This window comes from Mytilus californianus, unplaced genomic scaffold (assembly GCF_021869535.1).
Source record: "Mytilus californianus isolate M0D057914Y unplaced genomic scaffold, xbMytCali1.0.p SCAF_4, whole genome shotgun sequence".
Lineage (NCBI taxonomy): Eukaryota > Metazoa > Mollusca > Bivalvia > Mytilida > Mytilidae > Mytilus > Mytilus californianus.
Window position 1 is genome coordinate 17,640,089 of NW_026262690.1, and position 15,647 is coordinate 17,655,735.

The window sequence follows — 15,647 nt, forward strand, 5'->3', positions numbered from 1 at the left end:
AAAGCAATAACTCAATAAATCTATAAAGTCTTACGATGGATCATAGTATTATTAACTGGGTACTAAGGTTTGATGTTTTCGGTTAAAGTAATTTCAAAGGCTTAAGGTCTTAATATCTAACTTATGTTTTTAATTCCTTCATCAATTATTCATTTGATAGGCGTGACATTGTCCAATATCATATAATGATTAACTTCTGTAAATAATTGTATGGTATTCTCAAATATGGTTTCTACAATACTATGAAAACACATGCAGTTAGAGTTGACGTTACATTTGTATACACATTCAACGTCGTAGAGGTCGCAAACACGAGCCTTGAAAAAGTGTTACTCAAAATATATATGTAAGATACCAATTTTGCTGTGGCGTATGCATACACGCTAGGGAATATATGTATGATGGGAGATGTGGGGTATACATCATTGAGAGAGCAACCATAGGACATCTACACTACAGGGATCATGTATAAGTTTGATATGTGATGTCAAAACATTTGATATAAACATTCGAATGTACACTTTAGTATCGTACTTATGGTGATTTACTTGCACGCTTCATACTGGTGTACACTTCTTTTTAAATTGATAATTTTCTTGTGTATTGTCGTTCAGTTTTTGTCCTAGTATGCATTTATTGTATGTCAATTACATCAAGTTGAAGGAGATTATTTCCTGTGTAAATATGTAATGAATATTTCCAATTATTTTCTAGATTGGGAAATTCGAGAGACCGTCTGCAGTTAACATCTTAATAGTGTTACAACCATAACAAGCGGTCCCGTGGTTATCTGAATGATAAACTGGAAATCGGATACAACTTTGTGATCGAATAATGTCAGTATAGCTTCTAATGGCATTGACGGATCTACTGTTTTCAATAAATATACAATTTTGATAAACGGTAAAACAAAACAAAACTAATTGTGCTCCTTATATTCGGAAGACTCAGCGATAAACCGTTCATATACTTCCAATGATTATCTCTGGATCTAACACTAGAAGAGAACTCAAAATACAGTAATAGGACTGTCAGTGAAATGAGACATTTACAATTGTTACAGTATACTATAGAAAATGAAAACTTGAACTTAAAACAACTAGAAACATCAACCATTGGCAATCATACCATACCTCCTAATTTTTTTCATATGAGGTAAGAAGAAATGGCTGAAAATTCTACACTGTCTATAAAAGATTTTCCGAATTATATTGCATCCGTCAATATCTGGAAATATTTGTCACCATGTCTGATCATTGTTGGAACATTTGCAAATATTCTGTCCATCATTGTTCTACTACGGAAGTCCATGCGGAACTCTACAACCATGTTCTATTTAACTATTCTTGCGTTCGGAGACCTTTCTGTTTTATACACTGGACTTTTACGACAATGGCTCCGACATGCTTTTGACATTGATTTAAGATCGTTTTCGAATTTTGGATGTAAATTGCATGTATTTCTTGTATATTTTTCTTTAGATTTTAGCACCTGGATTTTGGTTGCTGTGACAATTGATCGATGTATATCGGTGTGTTTGCCATTCAAAAGCAAAGACTATTGTACCATGAAACATGCTAAGATAGCAGTTACATCAATTTGCTTTCTGTTATGTGCTTTAAATGGCCATTTATTTAAAACAGTTGCTATAGATGGAAACAAAGGATGTTATGGGATATCTAGTTTTATTCTATCCGTTTGGCCATGGATTGATTTATGCGCTTTTTGTATTGGCCCATTTGCAGTAATGATGGTATGTAATATTTTTATTATTCGCCAAATTGTGATGTCAAACAAACGTATTGAGAGCCATAAAGATCCTGTCAGCCGGAATCTAAAAATAGAGCTGCCAATCCCTTCTACTTCCAGTGCATATCGCAATGGGCATGTTCCCAAGACAAATGGACGTCACAGTAAAAATAAACGGCGCTTAAGGAAAATTTCACACGTGACCATAATGCTTTTAACCGTAAACATTGTGTATTTTACATGTACTTTGCCAATAGCTATTTATTTGATTGGATACAAATTTTGGGTTCCTGGAGCATCCTCTGAAAGACGGGCAGCTTTAGACCTTGTTTGGGCAATTTCGAATTTCTTACAATATACAAACAATACCATTCATTTCTTTATGTATTGTTTGACAAGTCCAAAGTTTAGGAAAGAGTTATTTAACTTGTTTGATGTGAAGCACACGCATGTGGAGTTCGAACCTTCCGCAGCTTATCACCAGGATAAAGCAAACGTGACAAAATTCTGATGATAGAGAAGGACATAACAAATATTGAGTAGAATCTTATGTAACGTAAAATGTTCAAACATGAACAAAAAAATACCTCATTCATTGTACTTTTGTGATATTAATAAATCTTTTAAATAATAGATAACAGAGCAGTATATAATTCTTTGTTAACTACTGAATTCATCGGCATGCATTTTAAGAGTTTTTAAAAAATAAAAAATGCATTCGACTAAATTATTTACAATTCTCACAGGGACCGAAAGCAACAATTATTTGTTATTTCATGTAATATAAAAAAAGAAGATGTGGTATGATTGCCAATGAGACAAGTTTCCACCAGACACCAAATGTCTTAGACGTTAATTATAGATCACCTTGTAGCCTTCAACAATGAGGAAAACCCATACCGCATAGTAAGCTATTAAAACCCCCGATATGGCAAATGTAAAATAATTCAAACGAGAAAAACTAACGGCCTGAAATATGTACAAAACAATAAACGAAAAACAAATATGATATACAGCAACAAACGATAACCACTGAATTACAGGTTCCTGACTTGGGACAAGCACATGCAGAATGTAGCGGGTAAAACATGTTAACTGGTGCCAAGCCATATTCCTAACCTGGGACAGTGGTGTAACAGTACAACATAAAAACAAACTATAGCAATCAATTCAAAAGGACTTAACTCATCAAATCTATACAAAGCATAAAAAACAACTAACAAAACAAAAAAAGACACAAAGTACAGATCCGAGAGTACTCGCAGATACTGAAAGCTAGTTCAAAGCCATATAAACAACTAATAAAAAAATCATGTATCTAAGACTAAAATATAAAACAGTACACATTCAAAATACAATCATTTTGAATTTAGTGTAAAGATGTCATTTATACAGTCAGAATAAAACACGACCTTGTGCATTGCCAAAATATAGGTTTTGACAAATTGTAGGACCGTGAATAACAATAATATTTAGTTGGGTTTAAATCATTGATAACAAAATTTATACCAATAAATACAATATCCAAAGATCTAATTACAGTGTTGAATTGGTTACCTATTAAAATCGATAAGTTTACTCGGATAGTATCTAAACTTACGGGCTCTCTAAACAACATCACTGTAAAAATTAGGATGTGCTATCCCGTTTGTAATAAGTTTTCTAAAGGTACAGCCGAAGTTCCAAACCATATCTGGAAATATTTATTTACGATGAGTTTATCTAAATCTAGGAAATGACAGTTATTGCTGTTTATATTTGAGTTATTTAAAGTAAGTTCCTTTGGTAAATTTCGGCAGTATATTTAGAAATATCTTGATAATCTAAGGAAAAAAACTATCACCAAGTTAACGGTAAGTGTTGTTGAATTTATCAATTAAATGGAATAAAGACAGGTCTTTACTGAGTTTGGCTATAAACTGTGATTCATAACAGTTCAAGAACAAATATGCTATTAAAGAGGCACAATAGGTGCCCACAGGAATACCTACAACCTGTCGATAAAATTTATTGCCGAAACGTACATGAATATTTTTAAGGAGAAATTTAACAGCTTTAAATTTTGATTTTTGATTTTTGATTTTTGGTATTTTAACGCCACTTTTAAGCACCGCTTTTTGGGCTATTTCGTGGCGGTCAGTTTTTATTGGTGGAGGAAGCCGGAGTGCCCGGAGAAAACCACCGACCTTCGATAGGAAATCTGACAATCCTAGTCTATTAAGATTGGAGTCGAGTGCACCCGCACGAGCGGGGTTCGAACTCACAACCTCAGTGTTGACTGGCTAGTGATTACAGTAGTAACTACTTAGACCACTCGGCCACCGAGGCCCCAACAGCTTTAAATCATACCTCCAGTAAGTATATCTAGCATATTTACATTTCTCATTAGAGAAGAAGGCTTTATATTAGTTGCAGCAAATGAAGCAATCAGATTGTTCAAACGACCATTTAATTGAATAGGAATGTTTGTGGTTGATAAGATTACATGGAAGTGTAGTGCAAAGAGTTGAAAAGTCAAAATTCAACCGAATTAAAAGGACTATCAAATTTTAAAGTATGTAATTTATCTAAAACATCCAAAAATTTTTTACACTCCAAAAATAGTTAATTTCACTATTTTCATATGTGTTATTACAAAAGTTGATGATAGGTTCTTTGATTGTAAATAAGGAACAAAAGCGTTGAAAGTATAGTTGAAGAACACTTACTAGAGGCCGAGATGAAACGATATTTTACGGGTTTTTGTATAGTTTAGGTAACCAATACAAAGTAGGGACCTTCGAATGTTCAGGTGATGCCTTAAACTCAGATGTGATAATGTTAATTTAATTGTTTACTATATGACTCTCTGTGGAGCGCAATAACCTGAATGTAGAAGAATCTAATATGATATTCTTAAAAACTTCCTTGTAGTATTTACGTCATACATTGTACCACCACCACATTGTGGGCTGCTTTATCTGACGGTATGAACACAAACCGCTTTGCGAGTACTTGAGGTTTGTTTCTTATTCTAGAAATAGGCGTATTATGAACTCTTTTTTTATCTAGATTATTTTCAAAATGTGATATTCGAATTTCCACAATATTCATACATTTATTTAGATTAGAATCAAGCGATTTTGTTTCGTTGGCAAGATCTGTCATTTGTCCTAATTTTTTGAAAATATATCGTTTGGTATTAAATCTGGTCTTACTACTGGCACTACAAGCATATTTGGTGAAACCCTTACCATCACTCATTCAACTCTGTAAATATTTTATTTTGATATAACACTAAAGGTCCTAAAACATGGGTTCTAGCACAGCACATACACGAATATCTTCTTATATTATCCGTGTTCTCAAAAGATCAAAAGTAACATTAGAATGATTAGATTGACTTACATCTTTTAGCTTATCTGAGCGTTCAAGATGCTGAAAAAAACATCTTAATTAGATTGTAAAGACCTTAGATTCTTCTGAGGCAATGCAGGTGAGGAAAATCATATATTTGCATTACAACCAAACACGACCTTGTAATGTGATCTGTTAACATGGTTAATACCTGTAAAACTTTGTTCTCACATTTTTTCAACCAAAGGACTGCGTGGGGTATAGAAATAGGGACTTCACTCATCCACTAGTACAACTCGTGCTAGAAGACTTGGGTATAGAAGTAAAGACTTCACTCACCCAGTAGTACAACTCGTGATAGAAGACTTGGGTATAGAAATAGGGACTTCACTCATCCAGTAGTACAAGTCGTGCTAGAAAACTCGGGGTATAGAAATGTGGACTTCACCTATCCACTAGTACAAGTCGTGCTGGAAGACTTTGGTATAGAAATAGGGAATTCACCCATCCACTAGTACAACTCGTGAAAGAAGACTTGGGTATAGAAATAGGGACCTCACCCATCCACTACTAGTACAACTCGTGCTAGAAGACTGGGGTATAGAAATAGGATCTTCATCTATCCACTATTACAACTATAGTGCTGGAAAAAGTCCGTTTGGCTGCGTGGGGTGTATAAATCAGTATCCTTTCTGAATGGGGACATTAAATATGATGCCTCTTATAGGGAGAGTGCCATGTTCTATGCATGCTAAGAACTCTCCCCTCTAGACCACGCACTGTTGAAGTCAATGGGCTAATAGTCAGTCGATTGAGATATTCCTCAGTGTGGTCAGGAAATCTCAGATGTCGACTAAGAGGAAGGTCTGGCTTACTTTCATAGTCATCAATAACTTACAGTTCCTAACAGGTTTCGAGTACCATACCAGAGGACTAATATTGAATAGTTCCTAACAGATTTCGTGTACCATGCCTCTTACTCACAATTAAGACATTCATTTATGTGTGGTATTTTCACTTGACGTTAGGCTTAGGTTACAGGACTAAACAAGCTACCCTCTTCGTTCATCTATGTTTAAAAACCACATAAAGAATTAAATAAGGTATACATTCCCTCGTCCTGTTTATTTATAGAAGGTGTCCTTTGAAACAATGTATTCCTCATTTGTGATACCTTGTGTATTTAATAAACAGTGTTCTAATTTATGGAATTCAACCTATGATGCTTACTTATGTCTCTTACAGTCTATATTTCTACATTGTTTCTTGTGTTTTGACTGTATGGCATAAATAATCGCATAATGTTGACTGTGTTATACAAGTACAGTAAAAATTAGTACTGCAGTAAAATATTTCGACAGATCACCAACTTATAATAAATATGCACCAGGTATTTTTGAGGGAAAATATTATAAAGATAATTCATAGTTTGTATGAATACTAAAATGTTCTTTTTTCTTCTTTTTTTTTTGTGGGTGTGCATTGGGTAGGTGGTGTGCCTGTTTTTCTTTTCTTTTCTTCTTTATTAAATCTGAATTTATATAATAGCAAGGGGCATTTGAGTGTAAACTATCACTTAAGCAGGTTAAGTTCTTGCTTTCGTTAACTACAAGCATTCTTTATAATGACATACTATTTGTACTATACTATTTGTACTTATGTTTTGTTATCTTTTATATCATCCCATTTTTAAATCGACTAGTGGATTAACAAAAGAAAGAAAGTACAATGACATATGATAACTGTATTACAGTCGACAATATCTATCTATTTCTTAAATAACATACATGTTACCGTGAACGTAGTGAAGTTTAATTTTTCGAGTTATGGTGGAGTACTTAAGGAGCAACAGTGTATCAAAGTTTGAGGATAATTCCAGCCATTGTAACAAACTTTTTTTTTAAAAGACTCCAGTAAGGTAATAAAAGACAAAAGCATGCTATTATCTGTTTTATGATTTTTTGATTCAAATACATATTTTTGTGAAACTATAGGATATACAATAATTACATGTTGTAATATTAAATATACTAACTAGCTATAGTATATAATACACACAATAACCATGGACCATACGTCATTCAAAGAGGGAGGCGGGGGATATCTTTGCATACTCTGTGTGTTGAGATGAAGAATAGCAAGACAACGCTTTTAACTTTCTATCGGTTCATTCAAGTGTGTGTTGGTATTTTGTATCATGTCATGGGATAGAAGTTTATTTATATATTAGTTTCAAACGGATCATAGTGAAAAATTAAGAAAATTATTTCCAGGGGAAGAATATTATAAAAATGGTTCCTTGCGTAATAAATGATATATGATATTTGTTCCAGATATTATTATAATAATAACATTTTTTATAACAAAGTTTCCAGAGGAAAAAATATGTACATGATGTACGTAATCACATAATATCCCTTCCTTTCCGATATATAAAACTAATATCAAATATTGGCAGTCACTATCTTCACTGAAAAAGGTTTGTGAAAGAAAACGCCCGTCTTTTTAGCTTTTAAAAATTAAAAAGTTCAAAACAGCTGAGAGTGAATTCATAAATATCCTAACCAATCGACACCGACAATGACTTTATCGCTTTTACCACTTTACCTTTGTAAACATCACGCACGTGGATCATGGCTAATTTCATTGTGAGACTTGCAAAACCAGGCGATTGCGAACAAATTGCAGACCTAATAAAGGTAAGATGAAATAAAATGCTAGAAATCACTTATCAGGTCTTCAGTATTAATGAACTTTCCAACGCCAAGGTTGGTAATTATCACCTCGTTGTATGTCGACTTTAATATAATTACTTCCCTTTCATTATCTGAAGTTTATTTGGCGCGGAATTTTAATTTTTTGTTTTATGTAGTCACTGCAAGTGTCACCGTGTGAACGGTAAAAAAAAAGAGAACATAATAAGTATGTGCGTTCTGATTTACTAGTATTTACAATAATACATTTTTTTAAGACAAAGCATACAACGAAATATGAATGTTTTAATTTATTTAAAAAATTAAATTACAAGAATTTGGGTTTCCGTTTTGATTGGATTTGCAGTTATAAAGGCGTAAACGATTTGTTTAAATTCATTGGAGAAAAATTTATCCCATACCTAGCTGTTTCACTCAAAATGATTCATTCATAAAATTGACAATAAGTAACCAAATTAAAGGGCTCTATATAAAACCACATCACTGTAAATATCAGGATGAGATATCCTGTTTGTAATAAGAAGGTCAAAAGGATTAGATCACCATTACCATTCCACATTTGATCGTTTATGTAAAAATGTCGGTTGCTATAAGAGATACAGAACAAAGTAAATGGCGATCAATAAATTTTGGGACATGAAGCTGCAATTTCACAATGTTTGGACGGGAAATCTACGACCGGGATCATCCTCATCGAAGGTTTTAAAATCACAGTAAGAGGCAAATGCTCGGACACTATAATTACTTGTAGTTTCATCAACATTGGTTTCCTTAATAAAGGTAAAACATCAAAAGAAATTTACAAAAGGTCGCCTATGTCAACCCAAAGGAACATTTTCCTTGTTCCTAACAATACAATCGACTAGAGAGAAAAAAAAAGAAAGATTTTAGTTAATTCTTGGACTGTATTTGTATTTAAAAATGATTGAAATCTTCATAGGAAATAAAAATATACTAATTATAAAAAGAAACACAAGAGTTCTATTAACCTCTTAACTCTAGAACCAGATGTGTCCAAGAGGACAACATAGATAACATGCATTTATTGGTGAGACAGAAATAAATAATATACACATAGATAAGTTGTATAATCAACTTAAATAATAACATCTACAATAATATAAAACAATAAAGGCAACAGTAGTATACCGCTTTTCAATAGTCATAAATCGATTAAGCGAAAACAAATCCGGGTCACAAACCAAAACCGAGAGAAACACATCAACTATAAGAGGAAAACAACGGAACAACAGAAGCACTGAACTGCTACGAATACAAACGCCAACATACATAGAAACGGACTATTTGATAACAACTGCCATATTCCTGACTTGGAACCCAACATTTTAAGAAAAAATGGTGGGTTGAACCTGGTTTTATGGCTAGCCAAACCTCCTGCTTATATGATAATGTTAAAAATACCACTAAAATGACAACATTACGTAACAGGAATACTGTACAAATAAACTTAAGAACACTCAGGACAGAAACTAAGAACACTCAGGACAGAGAAATACATAAATAAATAATATAATAGTACATTACAACATGTAAACCACAGAATAACAACGAACACCTCCCATGGATTTACGACAGTACACTAGTACACCACAATATAATTATGAACTGTGCGTCACACGAATGTATCAAATACCAAAATACTATTTACAAACATACACTGTAAATAACCATAGAAGTGTCTTTATTTTTACTCTTCAAAAAAACAAAATGTTTGCTGAAGATGACATTCTCTTTAATTTCAATATTGTCAAGTTTCAATAGTTTATGAAGGAATCTTTTTATGCCCCACCTAGGGGCATTATGTTTTTCGGTCTGTGCGTCCGTTCGTCAGTCCGTCCGTCTGTCCCGCTTTAGGTTAAAGTTTTTGGTCAAGGTAGTGTCTGACGAAGTTGAAGTCCAATCAACTTGAAACTTAGTACACATGTTCCCTATGATATGATCTTTCTAATTTTAATGCCAGAGTTTTGACCCCAATTTCACGGTCCACTGAACATAGAAAATGATAGTGCGAGTGGGGCATCCGTGTACTATGGACACATTCTTGTTTTTTTTTAATCTGGCAGAGGCTAGTTATTCTGGGATTTTACAGATAAACACGGATATAATGAAATTCATTTCCAAGATAATTATAACTATTCAGATGACAGACCTTCTCTTCAATCTGAATTCCATCCCAGTGCCCAACTTCAACTGGAAATATTATACTTGAACATACCAAATTACATAAACATGTATACAGGGTCCGTATATATTTGAATATCCCAAATTACTTAAACATGTATACAGGGTCCGTATATATTTGCGTCCATACGTTTTACTTTTCGAGAAATAAAAAATGGAAAACGAAAACACTTGCGTTTTTATGCCCCACCTACGATAGTAGAGGGGCATTATGTTTTTCGGTTTGTGCGTCCGTTCGTCCGTCCGTTCGTCCGTCCGTTCGTCCGTCCGTTCGTCCGTTTGTCCCGCTTCAGGTTAAAGTTTTTGGTCAAGGTAGTTTTTGATGAAGTTGAAGTCCAATCAATTTGAAACTTAGTACACATGTTCCCTATGATAAGATCTTTCTAATTTTATCAAGATGCTTGATTTCTTAATTGACAACATATTTGTTACGTTTGGAGGACGTGTTTTTCAACAGACTGTCGGAATTCCAATGGGAAAGCAATTGTGCCCCTCTTCTTGCCGACTTGTTTCTTTATTATTATGAGGCTGACTTCATACAGGAACTTCTTAGGAAGAAAGATAAGAAGTTAGCAATATCCTTTAACTTTACGTTCCGCTATATAGATGATGTTCTCTCACTAAATAATACAAAATTTGGTGACTATGTTGAACGAATCTATCCCATCGAACTGGAGATAAAGGATACTACAGATATAGTTAAGTCTGCCTCATATCTTGACTTACATCTAGAAATTGACAATGAGGGTCGGTTGAAAACAAAACTTTACGACAAAAGAGATGATTTCAGCGAACTTTCCATTTCTATGTAGCAACATTCCAGTAGCGCCTTCATACGGAGTACTAGTATATATCGCCCAATTGATACGATATTCCCGGGCTTGTATTTCCCATCATGATTTCCTTGATAGAGGATTGCTGCTCACAAGGAAGCTATTAAACCAAGAGTTCCAAATGGTGAAGTTGAAATCATCCCTTCGTAAGTTTTACGGACGCCATCACGAGTTGGATGACCGTTATGGAATAACCGTTTCACAGATGATATCGGATATGTTCCTTACGTCGTAACTACAACACACTTCCCTTTTCACGAATGTTACCTACCGAATTAGACTATTTACCGGATTTGTAATAACATAAGCAACACGACGGGTGCCACATGTGGAGCAGGATCTGCTTACCCTTCCGTAGCACATGAGATCACCCCCAGTTTTTGGTGGGGTTCGTGTTGCTTAGTCTTTAGTTTTCTATGTTGTGTCATCTGTACTATTATTGTCTGTTTGTCTTTTTATTTTTTATCATGGCGTTGTCAGTTTGTTTTCGATCTATGAGTATGACTGTCCCTCTGGTATCTTTCGTCCCTTTTTAATGCAAAATTAGAGTTTTGACCTCAATTTCACGGTCCACTGAACATAGAAAATGATAGTGCGAGTGGGGCATCCGTGTACTATGGACACATTCTTGTTTATTTTTTGTTTTTGATTTTTGGACTATACAGCTTTACATTTTCTCTGATTTTGATAAATTATACTTATTATTAATAAGGCAAAATTCATTTTAAGTGATACATGAAATTGTCCTCCTAAAGAATTATTTGATTAGGAACACTACATTTAAACAGATTGATTCAGTAATTGCTGCCTTATAGAAGATTAAAGTCATACTTCGATCATCTTTCGATCAGTTCAATTGGGGTCTGGAGCTGGTCAGTAACTGCCAGTAGTCCTTTGTTAATTTATTGTTATTTTGCTTAGATTCTTCTATTACCTTTTCTAATATCGGACTCGGAATTTTTTTAAACTGAGTTTTACTTTGCGTATTGTTGTGTGCTTGTTTATTCCATATTGGCTAGAGGTATAAGGAGAGAGTTCAGATATCACAAAACATGTTTAAAACCGACGCATTTTTGCGCCTGTCCCAAGTCGGGAACCTCAGTCTTTGTTAGTCTTGTATGTTTTTATTTTTTGTTTTGGTTCATTTATATGTTTCGAAGTTTAGTGTGGCGTCCATTTTCACTGAACTAGTATCATACATTATTGTTTTTGCTCATTGTTAAAGGCCTTACAGTGACCTATAATTGCGTCAAGTCCACGTCTTTTAGACTCTTTTGGGTAGTTGTCTCATTGGCAATCATACCACATCTCCTTGTTATATATGTATCATATAATCTAAATTTATCGCTCTTATCATAAATTATGAAGCTCGAAATAGTAGTGTCCTATTCTAGTGGCTCATCACTTCCACTTAATACATAGTATATCTAAAAATGTTTAAATGTTACATTTATATAGTGTTATCAATAAGGTATGATTAGCTATTGAAATAAGATCATTCATTTTATTGGTTTGCAGGAACTTGCTGTATACGAAAAACTGGAGGAACAAGTGAAGATCACTGCAGATGGTGTGTAATTGTATTTTAAACATTTTATACAAGTTCGGGGATAAATGTCCCAACATTTTGGTGCTGAGGTGCACATTGAAATATATTTCCCCAACCCATTCGTGACAAATAAAGTAATGTCTTCCGGTGAATATTTCCGGCTCCTGTTACTTTGTGTTATTTAACTCAAATTATTTTGCATTAAGCGACAATTTATTTGATATTTTGTAATTCACTTTAGATCAATTTTAGATTTATACATTTTTTTAATTTTCGGAGAAAAATAAGCATTCTACTCTTCAAGCTAATTTTACTTTGAAGATATTATAAGATTCTTTTCAGACAAATTTTGATATCCTCCCTCTTCCATGCTTCCATGCTTTTATCTTTGTCTTTCTATACCTTTCTTTCTGGGATTCATGGTAAAAGTTGAGCCAGGATCGTTCAAGTTTGAACAGTTACAGTAGCACGGAATCATTTTATCAATGGCTTATTATCCTTTATTTTAATTTTCCGTTGATATCTTTCTTCGATGCATCTACATCTTCAAGATCCAAAATTATTCAGCCCTACCAAATCAGTTAAATCCAAAGGATGCATTCAAATCTTTGAGCTTCACACTACAATTTGAATAAAAAGAGATGCGAAGAAATTAAACAAAAGATACACCTGATGGAAATTGCATTAACGTTTAAATACGTTACAACTGTTCCTATAATCCTTTAGATAAAGTTTCCAAGATAATGGTGAAAAAACCCTAATGTTAGTTAACAATCTAAAGGGCAACAAATTATGATTGTGATACGTCTGGTAACTTCGTTAAATAATCCAGAGTTCTCTAAATATACTACCGAAATTTACCCAAAAGAACTTACTTTAACTAAATCTAACATAAACAGCAGCAGTTGTCCTTTTCTAGATTTAGACATAAAAATTTCTAAAGGGAAACTCCATACTAAAATTTTACGACAAAAGAGACAATTTTTCATTCCCTATTGTTAATTTTCCTTTTTTAGACGGCGATGTGCCTTTGTCTCCATCATACGGTGTTTATATATCCCAACTCGTTCGGTATGCCCGTGTGTGTAGTGATGTCATAGATTTTAACGAACGTAATCAATGCATCACTGGTAAATTATTAAGTCAGGGATTTCGTTACCATAAATTACTTAAAACTTTTACTAAATTCTTTCATAGATACAAAGATTTGATTAGTAAATTTGGCTGTACCTGTAGAAAACTTATTAAAAATGGTATTTCACATCCTAAATTTTATGGTAATATTGTACTTAAAGCGCGGAAATCATTATGTGATCCGTGTAAACTCATCGAACCTTTAAACAAACTTATTAGTAAGGGTTATCGTACCAATGTTGTAATTAGATCTCTGAATATAGTTTACATTGGCACTAATATCGATTTTGTCATTAGCAAATTAAACACACGTTCATTTTTATTTATAAAAAAGTCACTCCTAACTATCCTACTGCCTGTCGATACATTTATTTTTGGCATTGCACACGTCATGTCTTCTTTGACTGTTCATGACGTTAAAATACTAAATCCCTGGGAGGTATTTTAGTTGATTTTAGTCCCTGATGCATGATTTTTTATTATTAATTGTTTTAAGCTTTTAACTAGCTGTCAGTAACTGCGAGTACTCTCAAATCGTACTTTCTTTTTAATTTGACCTGTTGATACTATTTGTAATGTTTTTTTGTTATTTAATGTTAACATGGATCTTGTCTATATACCAGCTTTGATTATTTGGTATTTAATTACTACAAATTTTCACTTCTTCGTACTATGAACATCAAAATTATTTCATTTTTCCTTAGATGCTGTTCTTGGACCTGTACAGGAAGTTTTATCTAGCACTAATTGTATATTTTTATTGTTGATATTCACCCCATATGTACCAAGTGTTAGATTAGTTTTATTGATATTAAAGAAATTTCTTGGCATTCCTAAACGGAAGATTTTATACACACAGAAGAAGAAGTATACTTAACAACAAAATTATTTTCATTTACCTGTGTATAATATGACGCAGGTTTCTTCAAAAGTGATGTTTTTCTATAAATTGTTTGAAATTTCACAGTGATATCATACTTTAACTTTGTTTAAACCTGTTTATTTACTTTTGACTTTAATTATTTATCCCTTGTAATTTTTTATTAAATGTGTATTTGCATTCAGGTATCACAGATCAAATTTATTCGTTCATAGTATGTTAATTTATGTTTTTTGATTGAGTTAAGCCTTCCAATTGATATTTTATAGTGTGTTTTTCTGTGTTGTGATGTTATACTATTGTTTCAGAAAAGGGAGAAGGTTTGGTACCATTAAAACGTTTAATCCCGCTGCAATTGTTTGCGCCTGTCCTAAGTCAGGAATCTGATGTTCAGTAGTTGTCGTTTGTTGATGTAGTTCATACGTGTTTCTCGTTTCTCGTTTTTATATAGATTAGACCGTTGGTTTTTCCGTTTGAATGGTTTTACACTAGTAATTTTTTGGGGCCCTTTATAGCTTGTTGTTCGGTATGAGCCAATGCTCCGTGTTGAAGGCCGTACGTTGACCTATAATGGTTTACTTTTATAAATTGTAACTTGGATGGAGAGTTGTCTCATTGGCACTCATACCACATCTTCCTATATCTAGATAGATAGATAGATCTGGATATTCTGATCATTTTGCCTGTGTCACATTTTCTATATTATATTTTTCACGATATTGGAAATGAACAATTCCCTGGCTTGCATTATAATCGGATGTTCTTTTATATCTTTTTTTTTTCTTTTTTTGAAATCTGAAATAGAAAATTCTAGTGGTAAGAAACGAAAAATAGAACGCAATCTCTTTTTCAATGAATAATAATTTTTATCAAAGATACCAGACGTTATCTCATATTATGTTGTTGCATTTGCGATTTTTTTAACAATATTAGGCCTTTTGTGCAATTATCTTGTCTTTGTGTTTATTCATTTGGTAAGGGACAACAAATAAAAAGTTTATATTATGTATGAATATATCTAGTCATGACATATTCTTTGATTATCTTATCTTTTCGCCATTTTAACTGGGAGGTTGGGGCGGAGTATGTCTTCATCTTGTGTTGTATTTCTGATTTTATGTCTTTTCATTTTTTTCATAAGCAATCGATCCTGCACTCCCTACATCTACTTGTATGGCATGTTTAATTAGGTCCATTTAAAAATCTTCGTGTCTGTGTTCTAGTAATGTTTTTTTTTAATTTTACACAAG

General features: G+C 33.2%; 2 protein-coding genes across 2 annotated transcripts in view; both read left to right on the forward strand.

Annotated features, from left to right (window-relative positions):
• Positions 1-1,136: 1,136 nt before the first annotated feature.
• On the forward strand, positions 1,137-2,421 carry LOC127737592 (cysteinyl leukotriene receptor 1-like). The gene has a single exon (XM_052248426.1). The coding sequence runs from the start codon at positions 1,166-1,168 to the stop codon at positions 2,258-2,260; it is 1,095 nt and encodes a 364-aa protein (XP_052104386.1). The 5' UTR covers positions 1,137-1,165; the 3' UTR covers positions 2,261-2,421.
• Positions 2,422-7,681: 5,260 nt separating this feature from the next.
• Positions 7,682-15,647, forward strand: part of LOC127737595 (thialysine N-epsilon-acetyltransferase-like) — a 34,657-nt gene continuing 26,691 nt past the window's right edge. The window contains exons 1-2 of the mRNA XM_052248430.1: positions 7,682-7,784; positions 12,353-12,404. Of these exons, the coding sequence (XP_052104390.1) occupies positions 7,719-7,784; positions 12,353-12,404 (118 nt within the window). The 5' untranslated portion in view covers positions 7,682-7,718. The remainder of the gene's footprint in view (positions 7,785-12,352; positions 12,405-15,647) is intronic.